Source organism: Pinus tabuliformis, chromosome J (assembly GCF_031772625.1).
Source record: "Pinus tabuliformis cultivar Carrire ecotype Pingquan chromosome J, CPIR1, whole genome shotgun sequence".
Taxonomy (NCBI): domain Eukaryota; kingdom Viridiplantae; phylum Streptophyta; class Pinopsida; order Pinales; family Pinaceae; genus Pinus; species Pinus tabuliformis.
This window is the reverse complement of record NC_142295.1, coordinates 909,884,200-909,898,108: the sequence shown is the minus strand read 5'-3', so window position 1 is coordinate 909,898,108 and position 13,909 is coordinate 909,884,200. Positions and strand designations below refer to the sequence as shown.

At 39.3% G+C, this 13,909-nt stretch overlaps 2 protein-coding genes across 5 annotated transcripts in view; one reads left to right on the top strand and one right to left on the bottom strand.

Moving 5' to 3' along the window:
* The window catches only part of LOC149229693 (ATP phosphoribosyltransferase 1, chloroplastic-like), a 293,966-nt gene extending 290,185 nt beyond the window's left edge, over window positions 1-3,781 (top strand). For all 4 annotated transcript variants that reach the window (XM_089375892.1, XM_089375890.1, XM_089375891.1 and 1 more), the window contains 3 exons: window positions 3,123-3,188; window positions 3,291-3,398; window positions 3,627-3,781. In XM_089375892.1, coding sequence (XP_089232018.1) covers window positions 3,123-3,188; window positions 3,291-3,398; window positions 3,627-3,743 — 291 coding nt within the window. In that variant the 3' untranslated portion in view covers window positions 3,744-3,781. The remainder of the gene's footprint in view (window positions 1-3,122; window positions 3,189-3,290; window positions 3,399-3,626) is intronic.
* An 8,809-nt stretch (window positions 3,782-12,590) lies between these two features.
* Window positions 12,591-13,513, bottom strand: LOC149229692 (uncharacterized). The gene is made up of 2 exons (XM_089375889.1): window positions 12,893-13,513; window positions 12,591-12,769 (listed from the first exon to the last, which is right to left on the bottom strand). Exon 1 carries the CDS (start codon window positions 13,503-13,505, stop codon window positions 13,131-13,133), a length of 375 nt encoding a protein of 124 aa, XP_089232015.1. The 5' UTR covers window positions 13,506-13,513; the 3' UTR covers window positions 12,591-12,769; window positions 12,893-13,130.
* Window positions 13,514-13,909: the final 396 nt, after the last annotated feature.

Below are 13,909 nucleotides of genomic sequence, written 5' to 3'. Positions count from 1 at the left end.
CCCACAGGATGGATTGGCAGGAGATCATGAGTTGGTATCCTGTTGGTGGCACGATATTCTCAGTCTGGAGCATAGTGCAGCAGGAGCCATGGAGCATTGGTACCTATTCTTGGTGGCAATGGGATCCAGGAGGATTTGTTGATGGCAGTCAAAGGTTGGTCTAGGGTTCGGGTATTGAGGGGTTCATTCATGGTGTGTTGACACAGAGGCATAACATCACCCAATGGTTTGTATGGTATCCAAGCATTGGGTCTCAGTTGCATTGGGCCAACAAACTGGTCCACAGGTTTAGATTGCTTGAGGGCAAGTAATCTTGGGGTGGGAGGATTTGTGATGTTCCTTTTTCTAGTGTTCCTTATGGTATGGTTAGGGTGGAATTTCAGGGTTGGACGTAGACAGGTCATAGGTGAGGGTTTGCGTCATTGGCGGGCCTAGGGATTTTTGGAGATGTTTTATGGGGTCGGGAGGAGTTCACCTACCATATTCCATTATTAGGATTGATTCCACCTAGCTTGCTTCATGTTCCATTGCATTCTGATAATTCTCGTAAAACGAGGTTATTGTTATGCCTAACTCAATTAATTACGCTTAAGGTGGCATTTCAAGAGGAATACTTGACAGAACATCTTAGTGTAATAGCTCGTTGGAACCGGGATGAGAAGATCTACAAGATGGGATGGTTACAAGTGATTTTCAGTGGTCTGAGGAGATATGGTGGCCAGCTTACCATTTTCTCTCATTAAAAAGATATTTTAATTAAAATAAAAAGAGATAAACGTGCTCAATGATTAAAATTATAATAAAATAGGAGCTTCTAGAGGGGTCCATCAGATATATAAAAAGATGAGGAGGCCATTAGAGGACATCTTGGATTTGTGCATTGTCTTTGTGTGAGAGGTTTGAGAACATAGTTCTCTACTCCAGTAGCCCCATGGAAACCCTTGGGTGATTCAGTGAGAGTTGGGCGAGAATCCATCTCTCCCCTTGGTGGATTCATTCAGAATCCACAGGTGTAGTGATTGATTTCTTGTTTCATTTTGGAAGCTGACATCAACATTATAGCATATATTGGAGGGTTGTTTCCAACTATTGTATTGGAACATATTTCTATATAATAAAGTTGGATTTTGTTATTGTTGCTGCACTTCTCATTGTTCCTCATGTTGTGTTATTTTTAATGAGATTGTGGTATAATTTTTGGGTTCATTGTTTCTATCAAATTTCCAGTGTTTTGGTTATGTTTCTTGGTGAAATTGTGCAGAGTTAAAACCCACATGAAATTTTAATGAAAATGTTTGTTTGGGACATTACAAAAAGATCCCTCTTGTTTGCCACTCTTCTTTGTGGGTGGGTTGAGGTACATGCAACCAACGACAAGCCTTTTGGTTCTTGATTACTAAGGTTTACACTGTCACAGTCCTTGACTCACCAACACCTTATATTGCAAAGACTTATTTGTTCACATCAACAATATCAAACCTAAAATGTAACTAACGAATGAAAATAAATAAATCAGAATATCATCTACATATATCTCATTGATTCATGTGTCTACAATGTCACATGCACATAGCCTTTTCTAAGGTAATTAGATATCTTATCCTATCATACTATTTACCTCCTCTTGTCTAGGATCCCCATCAGATGCATATTCAATGCCTGTTAATTTTAGAGAGCAATGCTATGTTCTATGCTTTAGCACAATTTACTTCAATGTTTCCTATCAGCGCAATGACAATTTCCAATTATCTTCAGTAGCAATCACATTAACTTATACACATTGACAGTAAATGCAAATAGAACATAAAATCATATGCAGAAGACAAGTCAAGACAAGAGGACACAAGATATGGCAGATGCCAGGGACAAACCCCAATGTGGGGAAACCCTTTGATCAAATCTTCTTATTATTCTTCAATAGTTCAGCAAAGAGAGAGAGAGAGTACAAATATCAGAAATACATGCCCAAAACAAATCTGCCAAATCAATAGTCAATGCAGCCCTAACCAAAAAGTCAACGGTGGTCAAAGATGCCCCAAAATGTCCTCCAATCAGCTCGGTCAACAACAGAAGAATGTGGCCTGCCAAGGGAGTCAAAGTCAACCCAAAATCAGCTCGGTCAACCTAGTCAAAGTCTGTTGTAATTCTACAGTCAAACTAGAAAGTCAACACAGCAGTCAACTTGGTCAAACAATCCCCAATCAACACAGCAGTCAACTTGGTCAAACACTCCCCAATCACCTCGAAATTTGTGCCAAAGAATGCAGCCTGCAGAAATTGAAATTCTTCCCTTAAAACAGAAGTCAACGCTGGTCAAATACTCCAAGTCAATGCTGGTCAACACATGCCCTAATCCCTAAAATTTTTGGCCTCCAAAACCAGTGCAGAAATCTGTCTTCCTCCACATGTGCGAAGAAGACAGAGCCTCCAAGTTGTATGAACCAATCAAGAGAGGAGAGAGAAGATGATGTGATGAGTTGATGATGTCCAAATGAGAGAAGGGTCACTCCATTGGGAGACACATCCATTGGGCTTCATGAGCCTACATTTGACTGAGGCCGGCCTTGACAATTTGTCCATGAGAATGAATAAATTCAAAATCCCATTTCTGTACCTCTCGAAAAAAGGAATCCAATGCAATAATCATCTCCATCATATGAGTTGTCCTAAGGGGGAAGTTGGCCCTAATTGCCAATTTTAACAATGCCAGCCTAGCTGGACGCTGGTTAACCTAGGTGACAATTCTTCCAGCTAAAACTCAAACCTGATCTTTCTTATGAAGGTAATGAAGTCATGACATGTAATTGATTGAATAAATTTGAATTTAACATGAGAAAGTTTTGTATCTGAGTGATTTTCGTTCATTGGATCCCCTAATTTAACTAAGCCCAACCTTTTAATCTAAGGTTGAACAGGACCAGAACTGAAAATCTAGATAGACACAAATACTCATCAACATACATATATATCTTTCTGGCTACATGTATAGATCAAAGTGCTCTTTTTACTATTCCCAAGATTGGATACCTCCACTTATATTAAATTGTTGAGATAACAATGGATCCTATTGACAAACATCTTATTTCTTATAGGTGCTTATGTAAGACTGTTTTCTGAAACAGGACAATGAGGATTTGATCTTGGTTCATGATGCTCTTGGGTATGGGGAGTGTCGGTTGTCTATTGCAGTGAGTAGTATTCCACTTATTTCTCCTTTAGCTCTTTGTTTATATCTAATTTGATTTTTTGGTTATCCTTGTGTGGATAAATCATAACGTTGGTTGTTGCAGATTCCGAAGTATGGAATTTTTGAGAACATTTCATCTCTGGATGAACTGGCAGCAATGCCTCAATGGACTGAGAACAGGCCTTTACGATTTGCAACAGGATTTACCTATGTATGTTACTCCATATTTGGATATTTTGTTCAAAATACCAATATTAATTATTTGAAATGATCTTCAGAAAAGTCTGCTATATTTGGCATTTTAATCCGCTTTACTAGGTCTTCCTTGATGGTTGCAGCATTGTTGTTGTCTATTTTGTTATTAGTCAACTTTGTGATCATTACATGCCCAGTCCATGGAAAAGTAAAAAGAGATTGAGCGATCATGTTTTCTTTGCAGCTTGGTCAAAAATTTGTGAAGGAGAAGGGACTAAAACATGTCAACTTTTCGAAAGCTGATGGAGCATTGGAAGCTGCTCCTGCTGTAAACAATTTGTTTTTTCTTTCTATTCTTTAATATGAAGAGTAAACTAAGCATTTGTCACTGATTTTTTATTCTTATAAGAATATTTCAGGATCTTTGTTGCCATGATTCAAAGCCAAGCGTAACATTAAACCTTTTAATTGAGATAAATGGGCTTTTCTTTGTAATGATATTTGAGAGTGGAAACTGGTTAGGACTAACATTTTTACCGTGGAAGGCCCGGCCTTTCTCAGCTGAAACTACCTCCAAAGCACCATGACAAACTGTATGACATGATAGGGTGTTTTGTAAGTTTGCCTATAAGCTAGAAATAATGTACTATTAATCCCACAAAAAGATCAATAAAAGCCTTTGTGTGGTGTTAACAAATCTTCCATTATTCCCCCTTAATGTTATTAGAATTGGTCTAGTCATTGAATCGGTTGACCCCAAAAATGTGAACTGGACTGAAACTAGAAAAAGTCCAGTTGACCAAAAAATACATAAAATATTCAAATTTTGAAATATATATATGTGTGTGTGTGTGCACGCATCCATGTGAATCCAAACCATTATACATAAATATGCAAAGTTTCTCATATATATAGCGAGAATGTATATAATCAAAATAGCACCAAGTGTAATCCATTGCTAAAGCAAAAATACACTAACAAAGAGGCTCTAGGTGGCCTCTAGAGTCCAAAAAAACCCATGCTGCAACAAATAACTACATATCATTAAAATCATTGCCTATATCAGGATCCTCATCACCCTCTAAGTGTCAAAAGAAAATAGAAAAAGCTTAACATATCAGATCAGTGATTTCGCGTGATGGTTACATTATTGCTAGGGTCATGATAGAGGAATTCAACAATCAATGTCACAAACATCAAGATACATAGAGAGCTTCGTGCTCTTGATTAAATACTAGTTCCATACCCTCATACATGACAAAATCCAATGGAAATCTTGCAATACCAACAATCTTAAAACCTTGAAAACGATTAAGTCTGTTAAATTTATGGGATTTAAAATTCTACTTTCTCCATGTGAAATCCAATGAAGATTGTAATATTCCTAGTGGAAATATTAAGTGATAACAATAGTGAAATCTTAGACATGCAACCAAATTTAAAAACACATGAAAAAATATCAGTACACTAGAACTTTACAAAAAAAACACTGAGCGATTCTATTATCTTGATCAAATGGAGTACAATGAGTAGGAATAGATGAACTTGGGCTTGCTACATCAAACAAAGCCAAACCTAGGTGATGTTTATGCTACCCAAGTGCTAGATGAGCTCCATTCCAAGTTTTGCGCTGGCCCAAAGTTTACTGTGACCGTTGCCGGATGAGAAATGGGATTTTCACTCTCCAAAATGCTCTGAAATTTTTGAAACTTCAACTGTAGTGTTTACCCACCAAGATTAGCAAAACCCAAATTTTTTTTAGCCCAAATCCAGCTCTCTGGAAAACCCACAATTGAGAGTCAATTTCTTGGTCTTCCCTCTAGTACACACTACTAGAAAATTGTTGTATTGTGCTCCCAGAATTCCCCAATTTTCCTGCAAAAATCTTTTCAAATTTCTCCTAATTTTCTCTAGCCCTTTCTCTCCATAAAGTCTCCTTGCTCTGACCCCTACATAGGCTCTACCAGAGACCATCTACGCATGCTTGGAAATGCACAATTACGCCCTCAAATTCCTCCCCAAATCTAGCAAATCAAATTCCTGCAATCCTCTAGCGAAATTCCAAGAGAGTATCTCCTCGAATTCTCGGAACTGGATTTGCAATCTAGCTACCTCTCCCAAAGAGTGCAAGTTCTTCTTCTGCACCTAGTCTGCTCACGAAATAGGACAAATTTCCTTGCAATTGTCTCTGGAGCAACTCTCCAATGACAAAGATGAACTCCCCTAGAGTGGCACTCGAACTCCACCGAAGGAGGTGAGGTTACTGCCCGGAAACTTTTGTGCTAAGCAACACTAGTTGACTTGGCTTAGTAACACAAGCAAACTATGGTTCAAATCTGAAAATTGTAGGTTTTAACCCTGTACAAAAATTACCTACAAACAAATTCTAAAAACAAAAAATAAACAATGACAGGAATATAAAAAACATACACAAAGAGTTTTCTCTAGATCCGAAAAGCGAGACTACCAGATTGATTTTTCATTATATTCCTTTCAATGTTACAATACATATATATATATACATGTCGAAGCATTCACAAACTACAATCCATTAACCCTAGATTAGAACATAATCGTAATTCCCTTTACCAGATCTACAAAATACCATGGGCAGAAAACCATCGTGCCCAAAACCATGTGCAAAACCCATGCACAAAACCATAGGTAGGTCCGCCCACCTAATATAGGGTCCAAAAAAAAATTTCAGGGCGCTGCCCCAGACCCCATGCAAGGGGGCTACCGCCCCCCTGAAACCCCCCCTGTTGCGCCCAACGCAACGAACAAGGAGGGCTAGTCGTGGAAAGAATATAACACACACCCATAATTTTCCCACTTGTTCTTTTCTTTTCCATATAACAGGTCACAAGAGAGATTAGTCATTGGTCTAGCCCTGTAACGCCCATTGTTTCTCTACACCAAGAAAACTTCTCAGTGCTCACAGACTTCATCAATACATCTACAACATTCTTCAAAGTGTCAACTTTTACCAGCAACACCCTTTTCTCCTCAACCATATCCCTCACAAATTGATACTGAACATCGATGTGCTTTGTCTTTGAATGATAAGCAGGGTTTTTTGCCAAGAAAATTGCACTTTGGCTGTCACAGTGTATCCTTATAGCTTGTTGTACTAACCCCATACTTGAACACAATCTCTGCAACCAAACTGCTTCCTTGCTTGCATGAGTGGCTGCCATGTATTTTGCCTTCGTAGTTGAAAGTGCCACTACAGACTGTCTCTTGCTCATCTAGTTGACTGCACCTCCAAATAGGTTAAACACATACCCATTTGTAGATCTTCTTCGATCCAGATCTCCAGCCCAATCTGCATCAGCAAAGCCACGGATTTCCAAAACTCTGTTCAATCCTAGTCTTCCTTGGTAGCACAGACCATAATCACTAGTGCCACACAAATACCTGAAAGCCTGCGTCACTGTTGTCCAATGCTCCTTCCTTAGTTTTGACATAAACCTGGTCAATACTGCCACTGCATGTGCAATGTCTGGTCTAGTACAAACCATTGCATACATCAGGCTATCGAATGCACTTGCTTATGGAACACGGGACATGTCCTCTTCCTCTTCTTGTGTCTTGGGACACTGTTCAGCAGATAACTTTACACCTACAGGAATATGAACCTTCACCGGTTTACTATCCTGCATAATAAACCTCTGCATTATTGTCTCGACATACTTCCTCTGGTTAAACAGAGCTTCCTTTTTCTCTGATCTTGCTTAATTTCCATGCCCAAAATATAGTTTGTAACCAAGATCCTTTGTGTTGAATTTTGTGGATAATTGAGTCTTCAAATCCTTGATAATTTCTTTGTCATTTCCGATCAGCAACATATCATCCAGATTCCACATACAAGACCAGATAAATAACACAGTCACCAATTAATTTAAAATACACACAGTGATCCACTTTGCTTCTAGTGAAGCCAAGTCCCCATATATATGTATCAAATTTCTGGTATCACATCCTTGGTGATTCTTTTAACCCATACAAAGACTTTTTTAACTTGCATACCAGTTCTTTCTTTCCCTTCACGGCAAAGCCTTCAGGTTGCTTCATGTAGATCTCTTCTTCCAGATCCCTGTGAAGAAATGTTGTCTTCACATCCATTTGTTCTACTTCAAAATCAAAAGCAACAACAATAGATGAAAGTAATCAGGAGAAAAAATATCACCAAAATCAATTCTCGACACCTGGGAATAACCTTTTGCTACAAATTGAGCTTTGTATTTCTCCACCTTGCCTTTTGCATTCATCTTCTTCTTAAACACCCATTTTCTTCCAATGGGTTTCCTTTCAGCCAAAAACTCCACCAGATCCCAAGCCTCATTTTTGTCCAAAGACGCCATTCCATCAACCATTGCCTCTTTGCAGAGTTTGTCATTCTCTGAATCTACTGCCTCCCTGACAGTTCTAGGATCATCATCAGTAATAGATAAAGAAAAATTTGAACAAAAAGTAGATGGACTATACATTTTGGGTTGCCTTCTTTCTCAAACTTATCTTCTCACAACTCAAGTTTGTGGCTCTTCATCTTCTGATTCTTGTTCTGCTGTAGAGTCTGATTCTTCCTCCTTTAGCTTAAACTCTATCTTCTCAGGGCCCTTTGGTAGGACTTCATGTTTAATAACATCTTTCACCTCTCTAATCACCACATCTCGGTTGTACACAACCTTCCATGTTTCTGGGTTTCCAAGCTTATAACCTTTTAAACCATCCTTATACCCAATAAAGATGCACCTTTCAGATTTACTATCCAACTTGGTTTTTTTCTCCTTTGAAACATGTACATATGCATCACAACCAAATACCCTTAGATGTGAAAGAGAGGGTTTCTTACCAGTCCATACCTCATGTAGAGTCTTATCCTCCAACGGTGATGAAGGTGATCTATTAACCAGACAACATGCAGTCTCCACCGCTTCTGCCCAGAATTTCCGTCCTAATCCGACACTACTGAGCATGCTTATTTCCTTTTCCATCAACGTCATGTTCATTCTTTTTGCAACTGCGTTTTTCTAAGGTGTGTATGGAGTAGTCTTTTGTTGTGTTATACTATACTTCTTATAGAACTCTTCAAATTCCTTTTTATAGAACTCTCCACCATTATTTGTCCTCAGCACCTTTATCTTCTTCTTTGTCTAGTTTTCCACCAAAGCCTTAAATTCTTTAAACTTGTCAAAGACTTCAGATTTCTTCCTAAGGAAATATATCTGTATATTCCTTGAGAAGTCATCTATAAATGATACATAGTACACAGACTTACCCAATGATGGAACTGACATAGGTCCAAACACATCACTATGCACAAGCTCTAATATCCCTTTCGCCCTCTTAGCACTAGAGAGGAAACTCATCAGATTTTGCTTCCCATATACACAATGTTCACAGAAATCAAAATCCAGAGAGCAATTAGACATACCTTCTACCATACCATTACCATGAAGTATTCGAAAGCCCTTCTTTCCAATATGTTCAAGCCTTTGATGCCATAGCATGGTCTTTTCTCTAGAGACCACTAAATTTTCTGTTCCACTTCACAGAATTGTTGCACGCATCAATAACAGTACTACCCAGAAGCTGGTACAGAGTTCCAATTCGAACTCCCCACATCAATACCAGTGCTCCCCAAAACATCTTGCAGGTATCTTTCTCAAACACTGGTTTTACACCTGCATCATCCATCTTGCTTACAGAAATCAAATTTCTAGCCAATGCAAGAATATGTAGAATACCCAGAAGGGCTATAATCCTTCCACCTTGCAACTTCAGCTTGACTTTTCCACATCTGACAATTCTAGCCTTCCTTTCATCACCTAAGAAGACATCACCACCATCATATTTCTCATACTCGCAGAACCACTCCCCATGGGAAGTGAGGTGAAAGGATGCACCTGAGTCAATCATCCATGCCTCATGATCTACATGTGTACTTGAAGAAGAAACCAAGTACACATCCCACCTTCATCTAAGGTGGTTTTCACCTCTACAAAAGGAGCATCATCAGATCCCTTTCCTTTCTTGGGAGCCTTAGATCTACAGTCCTTTTTGAATTGCCCTTCATTTCCGCATTTTCAGCACACCTTTATAGGTTTTCTTGGAGATTTAGATCTCTCAGTCAAGGACTTGTTTTTGTTTTTGTTCTAGGACTATCCTCGTACAAACAAGGCATCTTCATTCTGGCCCTCCATATTTTTTTGTCTCATCTCCTTTGACAACAAGGATGAGACTATCTCTATCTTGCTTCACCGCAAGAATCGATCTCGCAAATCTCCTACTAAACAGGGTCTACCACAAGTCCGAGCAAAACCCCTCAGCAACAAAGGTGTCCCCTTGAAGCCGAAACAACTTTGATACCAAATGTAGGTTTTAACCCTGTACAAAAATTACCTATAGACGAATTCTAAAAACAGAAAATAAACAATGGCGAGAATACAAAAATAATAAACAGAGGTTTTCCGCTGGATCCCAAAACTGGAACTACCAAATTGATTTTCATTATATTCCTTTCAATGTTACAATACATATATATACATGTCGAAGCATTCATAAACCCCAATCCATCAGCCCTGAATTAGAACATAGTCGTAGCTCCCTTTACCAGATCTACAAAATACCATGGGCAGAAAACCATTGTGCCCAAAGCCATGTGCAAAACCCATGCACAAAACCATAGGTAGGTCCACCCACCTAATATAGGGTCCAAAAAAAAATTTCGAGGCGCTGCCCTAGACCCCATGCAAGGGGGCTACTGCCCCCCTGAAACCCCTTGTTGTGCCCGGCGCAACGAACCAGGGGGACTAGTCGTGGAAACAATATAACACACACCCAACATTCTCCCACTTGTTGTTTTCTTTTCGACGGGGGGTCACAAGAGAGCTTAGTTATTGGTCTAGCCCTGCAACACCCATTGTTTCTCTACACCAAGAAAACTTCTCAATGCTCACAGACTTCGTCAATGCATCTGCAACATTCTTCAAAGTGTCCACCTTTACCAACAACGCCTTTTTCTCCTCAATCATATCCCTCACAAAGTGATATTGAACATCAATGTGCTTTGTCTTTGAATGATAAGCAGGGTTCTTTGCCAAGAAAATTACACTTTGGCTGTCACAGTCTATCCTTATAGCTCGTTGTACTAAGCCCATACTTGAACACAATCTCCGGAACCAAACTGTTTCCTTGCTTGCATGAGTGGCTACCATGTATTCTGCCTCTGTAGTTGAAAGTGCCACTATAGACTGTCTCTTGCTCATCCAACTTACTACACCTCCAAATAGGTTAAACACGTACCCACTTGTAGATCTTCTTTGATCTAGATCTCCAGCCCAGTTTGCATCAACAAAGCCATGGATGTCCAAAGCTCTGTCCAATTCTAGTCTTCCTTGGTAGCACAGACCATAATCACTAGTGCCACACAAATACCTGAAAACTCGTTTCACTGCTGTCCAATGCTCCTTCCTTGGTTTTGACATAAACCCACTCAATACTCCTACTGCATGTGCAATATCTGGTCTAGTATAGGCCATTGCATACATTAGGCTATCAATTGCACTTGCTCATGGAACACGAGACATGTCCTCTTCCTCTTCTTGTGTCTTGGGACACTATTCAATAAATAAATTTACACCTACAGGGATATGAACCTTCACTATTTTACTATCCTGCATAATAAACCTCTACAGTATGTCTCAACATACTTCCCCTGGTTTAGCCAAAGCTTCCTCTTTCCCCAATCTCATTTAATTTCCATGCCCAAAATATAATTTGTAGCACCAAGATCCTTCATGTCAAATTTGGAGGACAATTGGGTCTTCAAATCCTTGATAATTTCTTTGTCATTTCAAATCAGCAACATATCATCCAGATTCCACATACAAGACTAGATAAATAACACGGTCACCAATTAATTGAAATACATAGTGATCTGTTTTTCTTCTGGTGAAGCCAAGTCCCCATATATATGTATCAAATTTCTGATACCACATCCTTGGTGATTGTTTCAATCCATACCAGTTCTTTCTTTCCCTTCACCGCAAAGCCTTCAGGTTACTTCATGTAGATCTCTTCTTCCAGATCCCCGTGAATAAATGTTGTCTTCACACCATCTATTCTACCTCAAAATCAAAAGCAGCAACAACAGATAAAAGTAATCTAATGGAAGCTACATTGGCAACAGAAGAAAAAATATCACCAAAATCAATTTCCAGCACCTAGGAATAACCTTTTGCTACCAACCGAGCTTTGTATTTCTCCACCTTGCCTTTTGCATTCATCTTCTTAAACACCCATTTGCTTCTAATGGGTTTCCTTCTAGTCGGCAACTCCACCAGATCCCAAGCCTCAATTTTGTCCAAAGATGCCATTTCGTCAACCATGGCCTTTTTCCAGAGTTTGTCATCCTCTGAATCTACTACCTCCTTGACAGTTCTAGGATTATCATTAGTAATAGATAAAGAAAAATTTGAACAGAAAGCAGATGGACTATACCTTTCTGGCTGCCTTCTTTCTCGAACTGATCTTCTCATCAATGTTGTTAAAAGCGCGAGCGGGATTAAATCGGCGCCGGGAATAAAGTGGAAAAAATCGGCAAAAACGGGAAAAAAGCGGAAAAAAGCGGGAAAAAAGCGTTTGGCACAAAAATATTCATTTTTTTTCAATTTTTTTAATATCTAAACCATCTACAACATAAAATAAATACATTGACACATAAATATGATAAAAAAACTAATATATAAGATGTTTAATATCATTTCTAGCGCTAAAATCACACATAACATTGAATCATGTCCTGAATAGTAAGTCCTGAGTCCCAACTCAGCCTCAAAATATCAACAAAAAATATGATAATGTATCTCATCATGTCATAATGTCATATACAATAAAATGAAAGTCTAATCCTATTGATTTCCTCTGCCCCTCTTGCGAGAAAATGGCACGGCTTTCTCTTTCCCTCTAGATGTAGAAGCTGGTGCCTGTGCTGGTGGAAATGGCAGTGGAGTCTGACGTGCTCTAGAAGCTGAAGAACTAGTAGTAGCAGCTACAGGAGGCTGAGGTAGACGGAGACCACGTCCTCTACTGGTGGTAGTGGTAGCCCGGGTAGGCGGTGTCACCTCCTGCTCCTGCTCCTGCTCCTCCACCTGCTCCTGCTCCTGCTCCTCCTCCTCCTCCTCCTCCTCCCCCTCCTCCTGCACTAACCAATCATCAGTGGGATCCATGAGAGGCCTCTCGGTCTCAACCCTCCATTCAGCAGTGGTGTCAATCCCATCCAATGAGATGGCTTCCATATCAGGTGTCCTCTCTAGTTGCCTCACCCACAATCGAAGATTGTAGTAGACATAGACCATGTCATTAAGTCTATGGGACTCCAACCTATACAAAGTTCATGAAATAATAATTAATAATTAATATTATAAAAAAAATATTGTTTAAAACTTTAATGAATTCAAAAATTTATTTGGAAATTTGCAATATTTTAAATGTTTAAGTGTTAACCTATTGCGCTTCTTGTTGTGTATTTTTTCAAATACACTCCAATTGCGCTCACATCCTGAGGAGCTGCATGTTTGGCTGAGGATGCGTACGGCAAGCTTTTGCAAAAGGGGTACTCTGCCACCATACATCTTCCACCATGCGTCTACAACAAAATTACAAATAAAATTTTAAATAAACATAAGAAAAAAATGGAATTTGAAGAGACAATGAAATTTGAAACAAAGTTACAAAGTACAAACTAAAAAATACCTGGCATTTTAATCGTCCTATCAATGACAGCCATCTCAAAGCCAAATGTGCCACCTGACATCTTATATGTCTCAATTTGTCTAGAGATCTCTATACGTTGTTCTGGAGATCTCACCATCTTCTGGACACAGGTTAATAATCCTTCCACGACCTCAGCATCAAAATCAAACCCACATGCATAAGAAAATGCAGGGTTCAGGAAAAGCCCAGCAGCATGAATGGGACGATGGAGTGTGTTGTTCCATCGCTCATCAATCACTTCCCATAGAAGGAGTTGTTTCTGAAACCCATCATCTCCCTTATCATCATAGTAGGACCGAATGGCTTCTTTGGCCCTGTCCATGGCTTCATACAAATAGCCCATTGCGGGCTTCTCACCATCAACCAACTGAAGAACCTTTACCAAAGGTTCAGTAACGGCGCACACCTCCTGCACTCCCGCCCAGAAGTCTTCCTAGTATGAAACTAGTCTGCATACCGCCTCTCCTTCTGGTTTGCGGCTCATTGACGAAGCACGCCACTCCTCTGAAAGAAACATTCTCTTCAAATCCCACATAGAATTCAAAAGGGATTGAAGAGATATGAAACTCGTCGCAAACTGTGTAATGGCGGGCCGCACCAACTCTTTGTTGTTGGTGAATCTTCTCATCAAGCTAAGCACAGATGTATGATTATATATAAATTTTGTGATGCTTTTTGATGAGTCAACAATATCTTTGACAAAGGGAATTTTCCCTATGTCCTCTAACATCAAATCAATACAATGGG